We start from the raw sequence: 18369 nt of genomic DNA, 5'->3' as shown, positions 1-18369 counted from the left end.
CTGTCGCCAGCGCCGCCATCTGCGCGATCGCCCCGCGGAGCGGGCCAGTCCGGGACTGCCCGCGCCTGGCCCCCCGGCTCCGGCTTATAGCCTGGGGGAGGGTTTGGGGAGGGGACTGCGCTTGGGGACCCGCCCTCTCCCTGCGCCTCCCGGAGGCAAAGGGTGGTGCCTGCTCCCCTGGGACTGGGCGAAAGAGACCCGGGAAAGTTAGGAAAAGCTCGACCCTAGAACTAAGGAACAGGACTCCAGCCCAGAAGGCAGAGTAGCCTCCGGTTTAAACCTCCTGACTTTCCAGCTATGTGGCCTGGGGCAACTGGCTGAACCCTTCCTTACTCTCCCGTGAAAAGGGCCATACTGACAACCGGAAGATTAAATCACTTACTAGTACTAAGCAGGTTCAGGTACTGGCTCTGCCACATACTAGCTGCGTGGCCTTGACAACTGCCTCTGAACCTCAGTTTTCTCAACCACAAAGTGGGGGTGATGACCATAATGGTCTCTACTAGACAAGAGGTCTGTTGGCAGTTATTGCTGTTGATACTGTTTTTCTTATTTTCTCCCACGGTGGGTCAGTCATCTGTGGGTTGGAGCCTGGAGGAGTCTTTGTTCCTCTTGGATAAATGCACAGGAGTACAATCCTGGATTGTATGGTAGCTGCACCCTTGGTTTTTGAAGAAACCGCCAAGCGATTTTCCGGAGTGTTAGCACTGTTTTACATTTCTGTTAGCCATGTATGAGTGAGCCAGTTTCCCCACGTCCTTGCCAGCACTGGGGTGGTATTTTTTATTTTAGCCGTTCTGATAGGGGTGTAGAGATATCTCACTGTGGTTTTAATCTGCATTTTCTTAACGGCTAATGATGTTTAACATCTTTTTACGTGCTTCTTTGCCATCTGTATGCATATTTGGTGGATCTGTTTCTGGTTTCCCTATTCTGTTCCATTGATCTAATTGTCTATCCCTCTACCAATACCACACAGTCTTAATGACTGTAACTGTATAATAAGTCTTGAAAATAGGGACAGTGATTCCTCCCACTTTATTCTTCGTTTTCAAAATTGTTTCAGATATTCTAGTTTCTTTGCATTTCTATGTAAATTCTTAGAATAATATTATCTATATCTACAAAAATTAAACCTGCATATCAATTTGGAGATAATTGACATCTTTACTCTGTTGGCTCTTCTAATCCATGAATGTGGTATGTTTCTCCATTTATTTAGATCTTCTTTGATTTCTTTGATCAGCATTTTAGTTTTCAGCCTAAAAGTCCTATACATGTTTTGTTAGATTTGCACATAAGTACTGCATTTTTGAGCAATGTATATGTTATTCTATTTTTTTCAGGATCCATATATTCACTGCTAGTATACAGAAATAAAATTGAATTTTGTATGTTTATCTTATATCCTAAAATCTTGCTCAATACATTAATTAGTTCTAGGAGGGTTTTTTGTTTTTGTTTTTGTCAAATCCTTCAAACTTCTATATAGACAATCATGTCATCTACAAATAAGAACTGGTTTATTTCTTCCTTTCAGATCTGTATGTCTTGTACTTACTTATCTTGCCTTATTGCACCGGCTAGAACTTCAGGCACTATGGTTGAATAAGAGTTTGAGAAAGGACATTCTTGCATGATTCACAATCTCAGGGAGAAAGCATTCAATCTTTCACTAGTAACTATAATGTTAGCTGTAGGTGTTTTGTAAATGCTCCTTTTCAAATTGAGAAAGTTCCCATCTATTTTTATTTTTCTGAGAGTTTTTATCATGGATGAGTGTTGAATTTTATCAAATGCTTTGGGAGGGGGCATCAATTAATATGATCAAATGATTTTTCTTCTTTAGCCTATTAATATGATGGATTACAGTGATTGGTATTCAAGTAGTGAACCAGCTTTGTATCCCTGGGGAATATGCCACTTGATCATGATGTATAATTATTTTTATATTTTGTTGAATTCTATTTGCTAATATTTTATTAAAGATTTTTACATCTATAATCATGAGGGATATTGTCTGTAGTTTTTCTTTTTTTATTGTCTTTGTCTGGTTTTGGTATCTGGATAATACTAGCCTCATAAATGAATTGGGAATTGTTCCCTTCTCTTCTATTTTCTAGAAGAGATTGCATGGAATTGGTGTTAATTCCTGTTTAAGTGATTGGTATTATTTCCCAGTGAAACCATCTAGGCCTATAGATTTTTTTTTTTTTGCAAAATTTTAAATTTAATTTTCTTAATAGTTATAGGGCTATTTGAATTATCTACTTCATATTGAGTACATTGTGGTAGTTTATATTTTCTGAGGAGTTGGTCTGTTTCATCTAAATTGTTAAATGTTTGCATGTAGAGTTTCTAGTACTCCCTTTTGATGTCTGCAGGTTCTATAGTGATTTCCTTGATTCATTCATCCATTCCTGATTCATTCATTTGGTAACTTGCATCTTTTCTCTCTCTTTTTGTCAGTCTTACTAGAGATTTTTAAATTTAATCCTCTTTTCAAAGAACCAATGCTTGGAGGTTGTTTTTCTGTTTTCAATCTCATTGATTTCTAGGCTTATCTTTCTTTTTTCCAAGCTTCTCACTCTTCTTTTTCTAGAACATTAAAGTGGGAGCTTAGATTATTGATTTGAGATCTTTTTCACCTTTTCAAATGTATACATTTAATGATAAAAATTCCCCCTCTCTGCACTGGTTTAGCTGTGTCTCACAAATCTTATGTGGTGTATTTTCATTATTATTCAGTTCAATGTATTTTTAATTTTCCCTTGAGATGTCTTCTTTGACCCGTGGATTATTTAGAAGTGAGGTGTTTAGTTTCTAAGTGTTTGGAGATTTTCCTATGATCTTTCTGTTACTGATTTTTAATTTGATTCCACTATGGTCAAAGAACCATAACCTTGTATAATTTCAATTCTTTTAACTTTGTTGAGGTTTGTATTATGGTCCAGCATAACTATCTTTCTATATGTTCTATAGTCACTTGAAAGAATGTGTATTTTGCTGTTGCTGGGTGGACTGTTCTATAAACGTCAACTAGATTCTGTTGTTTAATGGTATTGTCAAGTTCTTCTATAGCCTTGCTGATTCTCTGTTTACTTATTCTATCAATTATTGAGTCAAGGGTGTTGAAGTCTCTATAAATGTATATTTGTCTATTTCTCTTTTCAGTTCTATCTGTTTTTGCTTCACATATTTTGTAGCCCTGTTACTTGGCATATACACGTTTAAGATTGCTAAATCTTTTCGTGTATTGACTCCTTCATTATTATATAATGTCCCTCTATGTCTCTGGGAACTTTCTTTGTTCTGAAGTTTACCTTCTTTGATATTAATATAGACACTTATGATTTCTTTTGACTACCGTTTGCCATATATATATTTTTTATCCTTTTACTTTCAATATGCATATATCATTATATTTGAAGTGAGTTTCTTGCAGACAGCATACAGTTGGGTCATGGTTTTAAAAACTCCACTCTGTTAGGCTCTGTCTTTTAATTCGTGTTTTTAGACCATTTACATTTAACATAATTGTTGATATATTAGCGCTTAAATCTGCCATTCTGTTTACTATATGTTCTCTATCTATTCTCTATCTCTACCTCTATCTCTCTTATTTCTCTGTTTTCTTTTTCCTGCCTTCCTGTGGATTACTTGAACATTTTTTAGAATTCCATTTTGATTTTTATATACTGATTTTGGGTGCATTTATTAGTATGGATTTTTTAGTGCTTATTCTAGCTATTACATTGTATGTACATTAACTCAGCACAGTCTACTGGTACCAATTTCAGGAGAGTATAGACACCTATCTCCCTTTATGTCCCTTTACTTTACCCTGTTATAGTATTATTATCTTGTATTTCCTCCTCATACATTTAGAACCACATCAGATAATGTCATAATTTTGGCCTCAACCATTAAACATAATTTAGAAAACCCAAGAGGAAAACAGTTTATTGCAGTTACCTATATTTTGCTTGCTGTGTTCTTTCTTCCTTCCTAATATTCAAATATTCCTTTGTTTATCATTTCCTTTTGGTTTAGAGAACTTCCTTTAGTCATTCTTTTAGAGTAGGTCCAATGGCAACAAACTCTCTTAGGTTTTCTTCATCTGAGAAGGTCTTGACTCCCCCTTTGTTCCTAAAGGATATTTTCACTGGATATAGGATTCTGAGTTGACAGCTTTTTTCTTTCAGCACGTGACAAATGTTATGCCACTTTTTTCTGGACTTCATGAATTTTGGTGAGAAATTCGCTGTCATTTGAATTGTTTTTCCTCTAGAGGTAAGATGTCATCTCTCTCTCACTGCTTGCAAGGTGTTTTTCTTTGTCTTTAGTTTTCAGAAGTTTGACTATATGCCTTGGTGTAGTTTCTTTTAGTTATCTTGTTTGGAGTTAACTCAGCCTCTTGAGTCTGTACGTTTATTCTTTTGCCAACTTTGAGAAGTTTTCAGCCATTATTTCTTTGAATACTTTTATGCTCCTTCCTCTTTTTCCTCTCTTTTCAGAACTCCAATGACACAAATGTTAGGCCATTTGTTATAAGCCCACAGATTCTTGAGGCTCTGTTCATTTTTTCAGTCTATTTTCTCTCTGGTGTTCAGATTATGTAATTTCTATAGTTCTATCTATAAATTTTTTAAAACTATGATTTTCTAAAAATATGAATAAGAAATAAACTAAATTCCATGGGGTCAGCACTTTTGTAACCTATCTTAGTGTAAGAGTATGCATGAGTGTCATCCACAATGAATCTGTATATACTTGGTCTACTAGTTTATATATATATATATATATATATATATATATATATATATATATATATATATTTATTTATTTATTTATTTATTTTCCTTATTTTATTTTGGCTGTGTTGGGTCTTAGTCGCAGCACACGGGATCTTTGTTGAGGCATGCGGGATCTTTGCGTCATGGCTCGTGGTCTGCTCGGGTTTCTCTCTAGTTGCAGCGCGCGGACTTCTCTCTAGTTGTGGCATGTGGGTTTTCTCTCTCTAGTTGTGGCGCGCGGGCTCCAGGGCGCATGAGCTCTATAGTTTGCGGCACCCGGGCTCTCTCATTGAGGCGCGTGGGCTCAATAGTTGAGGCACGTGACCTCAATAGTTGTGGCACACGGGCTTAGTTGCCCCGCAGCACGTGGGATCTTAGTTCCCCTACCAGGGATCGAACCCACGCCCCCTGCATTGGAAGGCAGGTTCTTTACCACTATACCACCAAGGAAGTCCCTGGTCTACTGTTTAATATGCTTGAACCATTCAAAAGAATAAGATTTACTAAAATGTATAATTGCGGTTTATACTGTTCAAGAGAATTTAATCAAATTAGTGATCTATGTCAAATGCTCAAGGAATGTTGGCTTCATATCTTATTTAATAATGAATAATAACAGCCAGCATTCACTGGGTACTTACTCTGTGCCAGGCCCTGTTCTAAAAGCTTTATATGATTTAACTCACTGAAAACAAAAATGACCTTATGAAGTAGATACTAATATATTCCCATTTTGCAGAGGAGGAAACTGAGGTACAGAGAGCTTGAGGAGCTTATCCAAGGACACACAGCTATTAAGGAGGATTCAAATCCCAGTAGTCTAGCTCCAGAGTCCCCATGCCTAACCACGATATAGTAATGACTCAGAGTATATGTTTCATTAGATGTGTTTATTAGATACGAGAAATATGACTTTTACGGTGAACATTAAAGTAAAATAACACCTCATCCCCTCAAATATTTGAGAGTTGTCAACAATTTGAGCGCATGCACTCAAGAAGCTGCTTCCTAATACTCAGTACCATCAGATAACAAGGGTCATCAACACTCCTCTAACCATCTAACACAGTGGTTCTCAACCCTGGCTGCACTTGGAATCACCTGGGAAGCTTTAAAAATGCTGACGCCCAGGCACTGCCCTTAGAGAGTCTGATTTAATTGTCTGGGATGTGGTCTGAACATCAGGATTTTTAAGAGCTCCCAGCAGATTCTAATGTGCAGCTGGGGTTGAGAGCCACTTTTGGAACAACTCCACTGCTTTCCAACTCCCCACACCCCTAAAAGCTAATCCATCTTTTGTCAGATTCTGGTGGAAACATTTCCCTGATGCAAAATCTGAGTTGGCGTCTATAACTTCACATCTAGAGACTTCAGTCTGGTTCTCATGGCCCTCCTGAGTTCTACCGAAATTTTGCCACTTAATATCTCCAGGGCCCGGGCGTGGTCTGTGGTAGGTGCTCTGTCAATGTTTACTAAATGAATATTTAAACATCAGACTTGGTTTTCCTCATCAGTAAACTTGGGGCTAATCATACATATCTTTCATTATTCCTTTTATTCAATAAATATTGACTGCATGGCAACTATATACCAGGCTATGAATATAATCATGAATAAAACCAAAAATTTAAAATCTCTGCCTACCTGGAACTTTCATTTAGTTGGGGGGTGGTGGAGTTGGAGGAGACAAATGATAAACAAATGAGTAAAATGTATTATGGCATAAAGATGAGAAGATGACAAGTGCTATGGAGGAAAATGAGGCAGGAGGGTGAGATGGCTTGTGATGGGGGGCGGGGGTACCGTTTCAGATAAGGTGGTCAGGGAAGCCCTGGGTGACTGGGTGACTAAGGGCCTTAAGCTAAGCAGAGACCCAAGGAAAGTGAGCGAGTGGACCCTCTGAGTATGTGCAGGAAGCATTCCAAGAGGAAGGAAAAGCCAAGTGCAATGGCTCTGAGGCAAGAGCAAGCAAGACCTGGCTTAGAGTCATCAAGGAACTGGGTACAGAGGTGTGATCAGAAGGGCAGCCAGTGACGAGAAGACACAGGATCTTGAAAGGCTGAGTAAGGATTTTGCATTCTACCCTGAATGACGAGGGCAGCCACTGCAGGGATTTAAGCAGAGTGACAGATTCTGCTTTCATTATGTTAGTAACAGATTTACTTAGATATAACTGATATAGCATACAATTCATCCATTTAAAGCCGAGAGGTCAATAGTTTTTAGTATACTCACAAAGTTGTGCAATCATTACTATAATCGATTATAGAAATTTTTCATCATCCGAGAAAGAAACCCCACACACATTAACAGTCTCAACCAAACCCCAATCTCCCCCCAACCTCCAAAGCCCTAGATACCCACTGATCTACTTTTTGTCTCTCTAGATTTGCCTATTCTGGACATTTTGTATAAATGGAATCATACAATATGTGGTCCTTTGTGTCTGGCTTCTTTCACTTAGCATGATTTTGTTCAAGGTTCACCCATGCTGTAGCATGTATAAGTACTTCTCTCATTTTTATGGCCAAATAATGTTCCATTGTGTAAATATACCACATTATATTTATCCATGCATCACTTGATGGATATTTGAGTTGTTTCCACTTTGGGGCTATTATGATAACACTGCTATGAACATTTGTGTACAGGTTTTTCTGTGGACATGTCTTCAGATCTCTGAGGGAGGGACAGAAAGGAGCTGTCATTGAGATCGAATGAGATGGTGGAATATTTCTCAACACGTGAGAGGCAGAACCATAAGGAAACACAGATCGTTTTATGTTGTACTAGGTGGTATTTAAATAACATTTAATCCCACAGAGTGAAAGTTATTCCCTGTGTCAATTTTCTTTAACTTTTCATTACACCACAGAGAGGGTCTCGGCTGGGTGTCAGTGTCCCTTTAACACCTCATCACTTGGTAACTCTCTTTGTAACAGCCAAAGAAGACTTCAGGCCAGAGACTTGGACATCTTGCTGCAACTGGACAGCACTGGTTTTTCTTTTTATTTTATTTATTCTTCTAATTACTTTTGACTTAGGACACGTGATTTTTGTTTTTTAACTAAAGCCCATGATTTTAAAACAATCCTCCTTTTAAGTTAAATCTACTGAAGTTTACAATGTGAAGCAACTCAAAGAAAAATACTAAGTAACTCTTAGTATGGAAAGTGCATGGTTATGGCAAAATTCCAAAAACTGGATGCAAAGATCTGAAATTTGGGAAACCAAGAGATGGTAAGAGAAAGGCCCTGGAAGAGGTACAGTGCTCACTTCCTATCCAGCTCATGCTGCCATGATTCCCATAAACCCCTAGGGCAAGTTATTTCCCAATGGACCCTTTGCAGGCTGTAATGAAACCTTCTCCCATGTCCTTTCAAGCTGGAGACCTGACCTTGAGTCAGCCCAATAGTCGGCTTCATCAAAGGTTCTAGCCAGGTTAGTGTCAGACAGCCCTGTATGGTCGGCGAGGCCCTGCAGGGAGCACTTTGGACATTTGAGGCCTAGGTGTGGGAGGATGGGGTGCTCCAAACCGGAAAAACAAGTCCTGGGGATTTGGACCAGCTGACATCATAGAAACTCAAGTCCATTCCCCAAAGCCCGAGTGGAGGCAACTGGGACCAGGGTATATTGCACCCAGTGCCCCTGGACTGGCTCCCTGTTTCTGGAACCAGCTGAGAGATTCAGAGTACAAATATCTTCTATTAGAGCAGAGGTTTCAATCTGGTGACTCAAATGTAGTAATAATAATAATGATAGCATTAATAATAGCAAGCACATATACTGCACTTACTATGTGTGAGGCACTGTTTGCAGCACTTTACATGTATTAATTTATTTAATCCTTATAATAATCCATTTCATTACCTTATTGAGGCTGTCACACCACACTGGATGAAGCAACACTCAAATTCTGGCTGTACCACTTGCTTGTTATGCAACCCTGGGCAAGATGTTTAATTCCATTGGGCCTCAGTTTCCTTATCTGAAATGAGAACAAAAATTGTATGTAACTCATAGGGATGTTGGGAGCATTAACAGGAGAGGGTATAGCACAGTACTTGCATACGGTAAGTGTGCAACAATTGGCCATTGTTATTCTGCTTGTGGCAGATTTTCCAAGGACAGCACCAATATATATCTTCCATCCTATGTGTGCATCCCATATGCTCCTCTTACAATGTGATTAACACTTCGCACTGAGAGTTGGGGGTCTATGTCCCCACCTCTGGAAAGTGGGTGGGGGCTTGTGATGCACCAACCAATAGAACATGGCAGAATGGATGTGATGTGATTTCCAAGGTTGAGCCATAAAGTGGGTACAGCTTCTGCCTGGTTCCCTCACTCTTTGAGACTCTCGCCCTTGAAACCCAGCTGTCATATTGGGAGTTCAAACTAAACCAGGCAGAAAAACCACATGGAGAGAAACCGAGGTTCCCAAGAAGCCACTAGCAATAACTAACTGGCATATGAGTGAATGAGCCTTCTGATAATTCCAGCCCTTTGCCTTTCAACTAAGGCCACAGACGTGGTAGATCAAAGACATCCCTTGGTTTTAAAAAAAAAAAAAAAAAAAAAAAGACATCCCTGGGTTGCCCTGTCCAAAGTTCTGACCCACATAATCTGCAAACATAATAAATGGTTGTTTTATGCCATTATGTTTTGGAGCAGTTTGTCACACGGCAATAGGTAAATGTTACCACCACTATTACTTTTCTCACCTGGAGAAGAGCTTCTTATAGGAAGGAGAGTCTGCAGACATGAGGCCTCTAGCTGGATGACTTAGACTGCTACAGGGGGCAAGGGGGCTCCAAGTCTGGACCCACTAATTAGCTCCCTGCCTTTGTTTCTCCCCACCTTTACACTGAAAAGAAAGTTAAGAGTGTGGGAGGGAATTCTTTCTTTTCTTTTTCTTTGGTGTGTTTTATCTTTTGTGTGTGTCGGGGGAAGGAATTCTTAAAGAACTTCCACAGTCAGAGGATGGTTTGACTACCATTTATTTTCATTCCCATTGGTATGCCCATTGGACAGATGAGGAAACTAAGGCTCAGAGAAATTAAGACATTTGTCCAAGCTCCCACAGCCAGCGCACAATAGAGCTGAAATTCTAATGATACACATCACTACCCCCCTTTTTAAGATGCAAATTACAACCTCTGTAAAGTGTGTGTGTGCATGTGTGTGTATATATATATATATGTATATATATACACACACGCACACTGATTATACTCATCAGCTCAGTTACTAAGGGGCTTGCTATGTGCCAAGCACTGTGCTGGTCACTTACATGAATGACTGAATCCTGCCTAATACTTCAACACCATGTCCCGCCTGCCTTCCCCTCAACCATTGGGTGCCACCCTCTTTGTGACCTTCTTCCTGCTCCGTGAACATGCCAAGTTCTTGCACTGACTGCTCCCTCTGCCTGGATCTCTCCTCCCCACTCCTTCCCCACCATCCCCCTTCATAGTGCCTGGTTCCTTCTCCTCACTCAGGTCTCAATTCAGATGTCACCTCCTCAGAAGGGCCTCCGTGACTACCTAATTTAATGAAACGTAGCCTTCCTCAACTCTACAACACTCCCTCTGTATAAAATCCCCTGAGTTGTTCCTTCACGGCATGATTCACCATTTGAAATTATTCCCTCCTAGATGAAGCCCCATGAGAATAAGGAGTCCAGATCGTACCGTGCCACAGTCCCAGTGCCTGGCACATAGCAGGGGTTCAATCAACTATTGAATAGTTGAACATGCTTTAAATGAAGTGTATTTTATTACTATGAACATCGACCAAAATCATGCATATCATTCGCTCAACAAATATGAATTGAGCGCATATTATGTACCAGGCATCTTTCTGGGTGCTGGGGCTATGGCAGTGATCGAATGAAGCAAAAGTCTCTGCTCTCATAGAGCTTTTATTTTGGCAGCTCTATAACGAGATGCATGAGTGACATATATAGCATATCACATGGTGCTTAGTGCTATGAAGAAACATAAAGCAGGGAGAGGGGAGAGAGCCTGAGGGGAGAGTATGGACAGCAGTTTCCACTTCACCTGCATGGAAGGGACTCTCAGTGCCTCCCCCACTCCCTTCACTGAGCCCCGTACCACGGTCAGCATCTTTCAGCATGACATCTTGGTCAAGGCCTCTAGGGCTCCAAGAGCAATACTAGCTTTGAAGCAAGTCCCAGCAGGTGGGCTGAGGCTGGGGCTGGGATCAGTCACCCCTTGAGATACCCTGGAGGGAGGGGGTCAAGCAACTTGACCTCTCAGGGCCTTTCCTCTCTACGGGGAAAGGGGCAGGGCCCGGACTCCCCTGGCCTGGAGCTACAACTAACTCTGGATTCTGGGCCATCCCCTAACCCCCTCTATCCCGGGCAGAGAGCGAAGGTTTACAAACATCAGGAGGCCTTTGATCGGCACCAAACCCCCAGGGTTCTGACTGTTTTTTGTTCCAAGCTGCAGGCCAGGACCCTACTCTGCTTTGCCTCCAGCAGGGAAGACTGTGGGTACGGTGTGTGTGTGTGTGTGTGTGTGTGTGTGTGTGTGTGTGTGTGTGTGTGTGTGTGTGTGTGTGTGTGTGTGTGTGTGTGTGTGTGTGTGTTTGGCATAGGGGAGGAAGGCTCACGTGGCTCCTTGGTTTTTTTTCCAACAAGCAGGCTGGGCTTGTATGAGGGAATCCAACTCAATTCAGTTTCAGTAAATGTTTACTGAGCACCCACTACCTTCCAGGAACCAATAGAGAAACAAGGGCTGAGACAGTGCAGCAAACAGGACCCTCTGCCCCCCAGAGCATACAAGAAGCAAATGAGCAAGTGAATATAAATGGTAGCAGGCGCTCGTGAATGGGATGGAGACAAAGCTGGGGAGGTGATGGGGAGGGCTGAGGCTGGGGGTGTTAGCTTCTATACAGGGTGCTCATGGAAGACAAAGTGGTGTTTGACAGAGAATTGAAGGAAGTGAAGGCGGTAGCCACGTGAGGATGTGTGAGGAACAGTGTGACAGGCAAAGGGAACAGCAAGTACAATGGCCCTGAGATGGGAGCATGACTGCCTATTGGAAGAACCGTGTAGCTGACCCAAAGTGAGAAGAGGGGGTCAGAAAGATATACCATGCTCTTGGATTGGAATTCTCTCACCTTCTGTAAGAAGCAAAATCTTCCCCAAAAGCAAACTTTGCAATTTTCTCTTGTGTCTTATTGGCCAGAAAAAGGTCGCATGCCCACCCCTATATCAGGGACCAATCTGAGCTTCTCTGAGGTAAAGCCATCTGCACCTAATAAATACCTGGACAAATCCAGGCTCTGTCCAAAAGGAATAAGGGGGCTGGCTTTTCGTAGGCAAGAGACAATGTCTAGCACAGTCTCTACCATACAGGCTGATGACTCTAGGCAAGATGCTTAGCATCTGTGAGCCTCAGCTTCCTCTTCTATAAAAGGGGTAGAGCAAAGAACTATTGTTTCTGCCCTACCAGCATCCATTTCCTGATATTCCCATGAAACACCTTGATTTCCCTTAGGGCAGTGGTCTCAGAACAGCAGCCTCAGCATCACCTGGGAACTTGTTGGATATGAAAATTCTCAGCCCAGCCTGAGACCTTTTGATTCAGATAGATTAGGGTTGGGGCCAGGCAATGTGCACCTGTGTATTTTTGGCTTATAAAGTGAAGCAAATGATGTTGTATTATAATTGCCTGTTTGTTGGTCTCTAAAAACAGTAGCAATATAAATTATATAATAATAACAACAGCTAATTGTTACGATGTGCCAAGCACTGCAGTAGTGCTCTACGTGCATTATTTCATTAATGCTTGTGGGGGCGTTGATGTGAGACCCAGTTCCTCTACAAGGAAGGACCGATTGCCCCAGATGCAGATGTGGTCAGCAGGCAGCCTTCATCTGTCTCCCCTTCAGGAATCGAGTCACAAGCAGTGGCCTCATCCAAGCCCAAACCCTTCCAGGGGTGGCCTGCTCATGTCTCGGTGATGTGAGATTATGAAGGCCTGGCCATCTCTGCCCAACTTGGGACATCTCTGCAGGGCCATTGTAGCTGCAGACACCCCCCTCCACCGGGCGGGGAAGCTGGCTGAGGCTGTTGTTGGGTCTGCCTCTCAGCCCCACTTCTGCCCCCGCTCTCCCTTGCTTCCTTCCCTCTCTTCCCTTCTCTGGAGGCTGACACCTTAATAAACATCCTACATGCTAAACTGCATCACTGAGTGTGCTTCCTGGGAATTCCGACCCAGGAGAGTGCTCACAGCAGCTCCACGAGGTAGACACCAGTTAGTCCATTTTACAGATGAGGACACTGTGGCTCAGAGGTACAGTGAGGGGGTCCCAAGCCATGCAGCTGGTGAGCAAGGAGACATGGGCTGGAAGCCATCACACTTCTGAAGAGGGGAGTGGCATCCTCTGGCTTTACAAGGGTGTCTCTGGCTGCTGAGTGAGGAAGAATGCAGGGGGGTCCAGGGCAGAAGTTGGGGGGGGGACAGGGAGCAGTGGGGAAACCACTGATTGCAGCGGCACTGGGATAGTGGTAGGGGGACTTCCTCATCACTGTAGCTTCCTCAGGATCTGGCACTGAGCTGGACACAGCCAACATGCTTGCTAAATGCCTAGTGAGCGAGCGAGTGAGTGAGAGAACGGATGACAAAATCAAGGCGGGAGGGAACTAGACGTCCCCACGTCTGGTCTGTCTTACTCACTAGGATCCTGAGTGATAAGCATGGTGTCCACCACATCTGGACGCTCAGCTGAGGTGTTGAGTGAATAAATGAACAAGTTCAAGGGAGAGAGGGAGGGAGGGAGACAGAAAGAAAAGAGGGAAGGAGACGAAGGAGAACAAGGGAGGTGGAGGGGAGGAGGACAGAGGAGGAGGAGGAGGGGAGGAGAGAAGGAAGTGAAAGAGGATGGAAGGGGAGGGAAGTTTCTTTTTGACTTCTTTGCCCAGAGAATGACGGTAACTTGCGACCTCTGGTGGCGAAGGAGAGCCACTCCGCTGGGTTCGGGGAAAGGGGAATTCAGTCCTTTGGAGTTGCAGGGCCCTGAGTTCAAGACAAAAGAGATACCCAGTTCCAGAAAGAGGGTTGGCAGGCCCTTGTAAGGACGTGGGCACTCACTGTCAGGGGCTCTGTCAGTTGGTGACAGCAGGGTTAGGGCTCTGGCGAGGCAAGAGAAGCACTTGCCTGGGGCACAAACTCAAGGGGGCCCCTAAAACTCAGTTAACTGAGACAAATATGTTAATGTAATATTTTAAAACATCAAAGTGTGGCCCACAAACCAGCTGCCTGTTTTTGTAAATAAAATTGTATTGGAACCAGGATCAGGATTCAGGCTGACGTCCTCAGTTATGGCAGAGATTATAGCCCACGTGCCTCATGAGTGCAGGTGGTCCCATCTCCTCTCGGCCAGCTCAGATCATTGAATAAGAGCACGCCTATACGGGGCACTCGCTAGGTCAGGCTTGGGTAACTCCATTCCGTGGCTGGCGGACTGGCCACAATTTCCCAGGAGATGTGGGCCTGTGTCCTTTTCAGTGTTGGACACATCTGTGTCACATCACATTTCCCTGGCTCTGCCATTCATTAGCAGTGTGACCTTGGGCAAGACTGAATTTCTCTGTGCCTCAGTTGTCTCCTCTGTAAGATGGGTTAATGCACGCAAAGAACTTAGTGACTGCTCAATGAAGTTAACTGTTGTTAAAAATGTGGGCTTGAATCCCAGATCTGTCACTTATTGTGACCCTAGGACGTCCTACTTCTCATTGCTAAGAGTGCTTCCTCATCCGTTATAACCCTTGTTACAACCGGTGGGAATTCACACGCTGCTGCTGGTGCCACTGGCTCATCGGTGCAAAGCACAGGCTGTCTGTCCCCTGTGGACTTTGAGGGATCTGGGATCGCAGAGGGTTCCTTAGCCCTCTGTGAGACACTGAACTAGGAGAGGAATCCACTGCTCCCCTAGGAAGGCTTGTTAATCCTTATTTCCCTGCCCTGGCCACGGGCTGAGTACGAAGACAGGAAATACTCCTACTGGGAACACGTGTGAAGTGTCTCCAGCCTCCGGTGTCTCCCTCTCCCTCTTAATGCCTGCAGAGGTCATTTTTGCTTCCCTGCTGTTGCTGCCGCCTCACCCACAGCCGCCGGCCACCGTGTCACATACCCCGGTGACTGCCACACAGCTTGCGGCATGCTTGCCGATGCCTCCACCCTGGTCTACCGTCATCACAGGCTAACCTTCTCACTGTTTTCTTGCGTCCACTCTGGCCCCTTGCAGTTTTTTTTTTTCTACCAATGTCATCCTTTCACAATGTAAATCAGATGTTCCTTGTTTAAAACCTCCTGAGCTGCGTTAAGAATAAAAACCCAGCCTTGTTACTAGGCCCTGCGTGACCCAGCGCTTACCCACCTCTCTGATCTCATTTCCTGCTCCTCCTCCTTGCTCGGCCGCAAACCAGCCCCACCAGCCTTGCTGTCCCGCAAGGATGTTCCTCCTTCACCAACTTGGTACATGACGTTCCATACCCCATCTCCTGGTTCTCCGTCACATCTTACTTCCAATGTCACCTCATCGAGGCTTTCCCTGACCACTCCTCCCTCTCCCTCCACTCGAGGTCACTCAGAATCTCAGCATCCTTCACAGCAGGGGTCCCCAACCCCCTGGGCCTCGGATGGGGACCAGTACCGGTCCGTAGCCTGCTAGGAACGGGGCCGCACAGCAGGAGGTGAGCGGCGGGCAAGCGAGCGAAGCTTCATCTGCTGCCCCCCATTCCTCCCCATCGCTGGCATTACCGCCTGAACCAGTGCCCCCAACCCCCCGGAAAAACTGTCTTCCACGAAACCGGTCCCTGGTGCCAAAAAGGTTGGGGACCGCTGCTTTACAGCCCTCATCACTGTCTGAAATTGTCTTAGGTACTCAGTTTGTTTCCAGAGAGATTTGTGTCCCCTCTGTATCTCCAGTGCCTGGCACACAGCGAGCGCTAGGTATCTGCTGACTTAACAGCTGCACACATGGGTCAATCATTCTCCCCACGAGGTAGAGATTAGCCATATTAGCTTACAGTATATGAGGAAACTGGGGAATGAGCCCTCAGTTATGTTGAGAATATTCACTGAAAAAAATTATGGCCAGCTCCTGTGGCCTTGGAATTATTTGAAAATAGAGTAACATAATGCCAACACATATTATAATATGTGTCATATATTGAAATGCATCTCATTTCTTAAAGGATCAGTGGAGAGCATACGGGCTTTGGAGCCAGGGAAAAGTACCCCTTGCTACCTGTGACATCTTGGACAAGCTCCCCCCTTTCTGAGCCCGTTTCTCTATCAAATGGTGACAATACCTAATTTAGCGTTGTTTTAGATTCAATGCCTGACGTGTAGTAACCAACAATGATGTCAGTTCTCTCAACCAGTCACCACTACCCAGAAAGGGAAGTTTTCTTTCATTCCTGGGCATCTGCCATGTGCAGAGTGATAACTGTGGTGAACAAAACTGACACAGTCCAAGTTGCTCCAGAATGTTCACTCCATGAGAACAATGCTTGTCCATCTTGCTCATCATTGCACCTGGTACCCAGTACAGTGCCCGCACTCAAAATATTGACTTGCTAGTTAGAGCTTACAAGGAGGAAAGTGTTTTATTATACCCACTTCCCTCCCAACACACATTTGGGGGAAGAAACTGGGCAAGGATAAGTGTGAGCTAATTTGCAGTACTTTGCATCTTAATACAGTTTTCCTGCACCTTCTCTAAACCAGGTTTTATCAAACTTCAGTCATTTCCAAGCTACTTCACTATCTTTGCTCGATCTACTTACTGTCTTTGATATAAACCAGCTTTTTTACCTATAGAAATTAAAAGGAACTTTATACCAATCACTTATCTTAATTAGAAGATAGCTGTAAAAACACAGAGCAACAACAACAACAACAAAAAAACAAAACCACAGAGCAACAAAAATAAAAAGTCTTGTACAGAATTACATAAATTTCAGTTGCCTGAAAGCTATGAGCCTGCTTTTTTTAAAAAGGAGAAATTGGAGTTAAGCGGCATTTTTCATCTTTTTTTTTTTACCATGACCCTCAAAAAAAACTGTATTTTACATCAAAACCTAGTACATACCATTGTCTGTATACACATTTCAAACAAGTTTCATAAAACAGTACTTACAATACTACATGTAATGTGCTCTGATATTTTCTAATCTCTGATTCCATTTCTTTCTTAAAATGCTGGTTGTAACCCACTGTATTGGTTTCAAAGAGGAGTCTGTCATGAACACAACAACAAAAAAGGCTGGGTTAGAGGGCTGATAAAGACATACTGTCACCAACTGAGACTCTGTCCTTGCCTCACCGGGACTGAAAACAGAATAAGGTTCTCAGTATGTGATTCAATGTTTTGTAACGCCATGCCCTTGATCTGAGGTGTACACGGCACAACTGCAGAGAAAGCCTGAGATTTATTCTGAATGCCCAGTTCTGCCAGACATGTCTTATGTACAGAGTAAGCTCTTGGGAACAGTCAACTGCAGATGATAATGCCTAAGAAGCATGATCACAGACGGCACCTAAAAATATCCCACCACCTTTATTTAGGTCAAATCTCATATTCATAGCATTCCTTCAAAGTTGCTGTGAACAGCTTAACCGTCTGTGGTCATCACACAGAATTCTTCTACCCCACCATGGACCTCTTTCTCCCTCTCAGGCGCACCGCATCTAATTTTTTAAGCACTGGCCTGGCCTTTCTGGAGGCAGCGGAGTAGCTCTCCAGAAAGGCTTCAAACACAGTCTCAGTGTTGGGATGGGTACTAAGGAAGGCTTTCTCTAGCACGTACAGGTCAACTCCCTTATCTTCTGGAAGTGCTGAAATGAAACTCAGCCCAAAGTCTATGAGCACGATGTTCAGCTGTTCCAGGGGAGGTTTCAGGAGCATGTTGGACGTGGTGAGATCACCATGAATGAGGTCTTCATCGTGCATTCGAGCCAAAACCTGTCCGATTGTCTTGGCTAAGCCAAAGAGACTTTGGGGAGATTTTTCAGTCTCCATAGTGGATTCGATATAATCTCGAACAGTCACTGAGCCTTCGATTTCTTCCATGAATAAGCAGTTGGAAGCATGGTCCACAAAAAAGACAACCGGGGCACATATTCCTGCAACCAAGACATAAGGGGTCATTGAATTAGATACTTTTTTTTTTTTTTTTAAATAGTAAGCTTAATTTTCAAAGACTGAGCCAGGTTTTTACAGTGTGTATCTGTGAATTTCGGGGAAAAGATTTAGGAATGCTGCAGAATGGTACAGCTTAACTTCTCTGGAAGTTTCCCCTGCAGGACTGTGCTAAGACCACACCATAGCTAAGGTGAGCAGAGCCAAAGCTCCCTCCTCCCTTCCACCCTTTATGATTGGACTTCATTTGTCATACTTATTCGCTAAAATACAAAACAAAATAAAGAGCCAGAAGGGTAAGCACAGCCCAGTCAGAGCCGTTTCTACCTGACAAGGACACAAGCAGGAGGCCAAGCCATGTGCCGGCTTAGAGAGTCCTCTTTATAGAGAGGAA

The 18369-nt window shown here is 43.3% G+C and overlaps 2 protein-coding genes across 2 annotated transcripts in view; both read right to left on the bottom strand.

The window, feature by feature from the left end:
- The window catches only part of SLC13A3 (solute carrier family 13 member 3), a 93641-nt gene extending 76583 nt beyond the window's left edge, over nucleotides 1-17058 (bottom strand). The window contains exons 1-2 of the mRNA XM_028499070.2: nucleotides 16974-17058; nucleotides 8667-8784 (exon numbers count right to left, since the gene is read on the bottom strand). The gene's annotated coding sequence lies outside the window, so the exon portion shown is untranslated. The remainder of the gene's footprint in view (nucleotides 1-8666; nucleotides 8785-16973) is intronic.
- A 6-nt stretch (nucleotides 17059-17064) lies between these two features.
- On the bottom strand, nucleotides 17065-17984 carry TP53RK (TP53 regulating kinase). The gene has a single exon (XM_028499806.2). The coding sequence runs from the start codon at nucleotides 17982-17984 to the stop codon at nucleotides 17481-17483; it is 504 nt and encodes a 167-aa protein (XP_028355607.1). The 3' UTR covers nucleotides 17065-17480.
- Between the last annotated feature and the right edge of the window lie 385 nt (nucleotides 17985-18369).

Source organism: Physeter macrocephalus, chromosome 14 (assembly GCF_002837175.3).
Source record: "Physeter macrocephalus isolate SW-GA chromosome 14, ASM283717v5, whole genome shotgun sequence".
NCBI lineage: Eukaryota > Metazoa > Chordata > Mammalia > Artiodactyla > Physeteridae > Physeter > Physeter macrocephalus.
Note: the sequence above shows the minus strand (reverse complement) of the source record. Positions and strands in the feature narration are given on the sequence as shown.

What these genes read in the sequence shown, in the direction of transcription:
- TP53RK (XM_028499806.2), bottom strand. Translation starts at nt 17,984, where the DNA reads ATGACCCCTTATGTCTTGGTTGCAGGAATATGTGCCCCGGTTGTCTTT.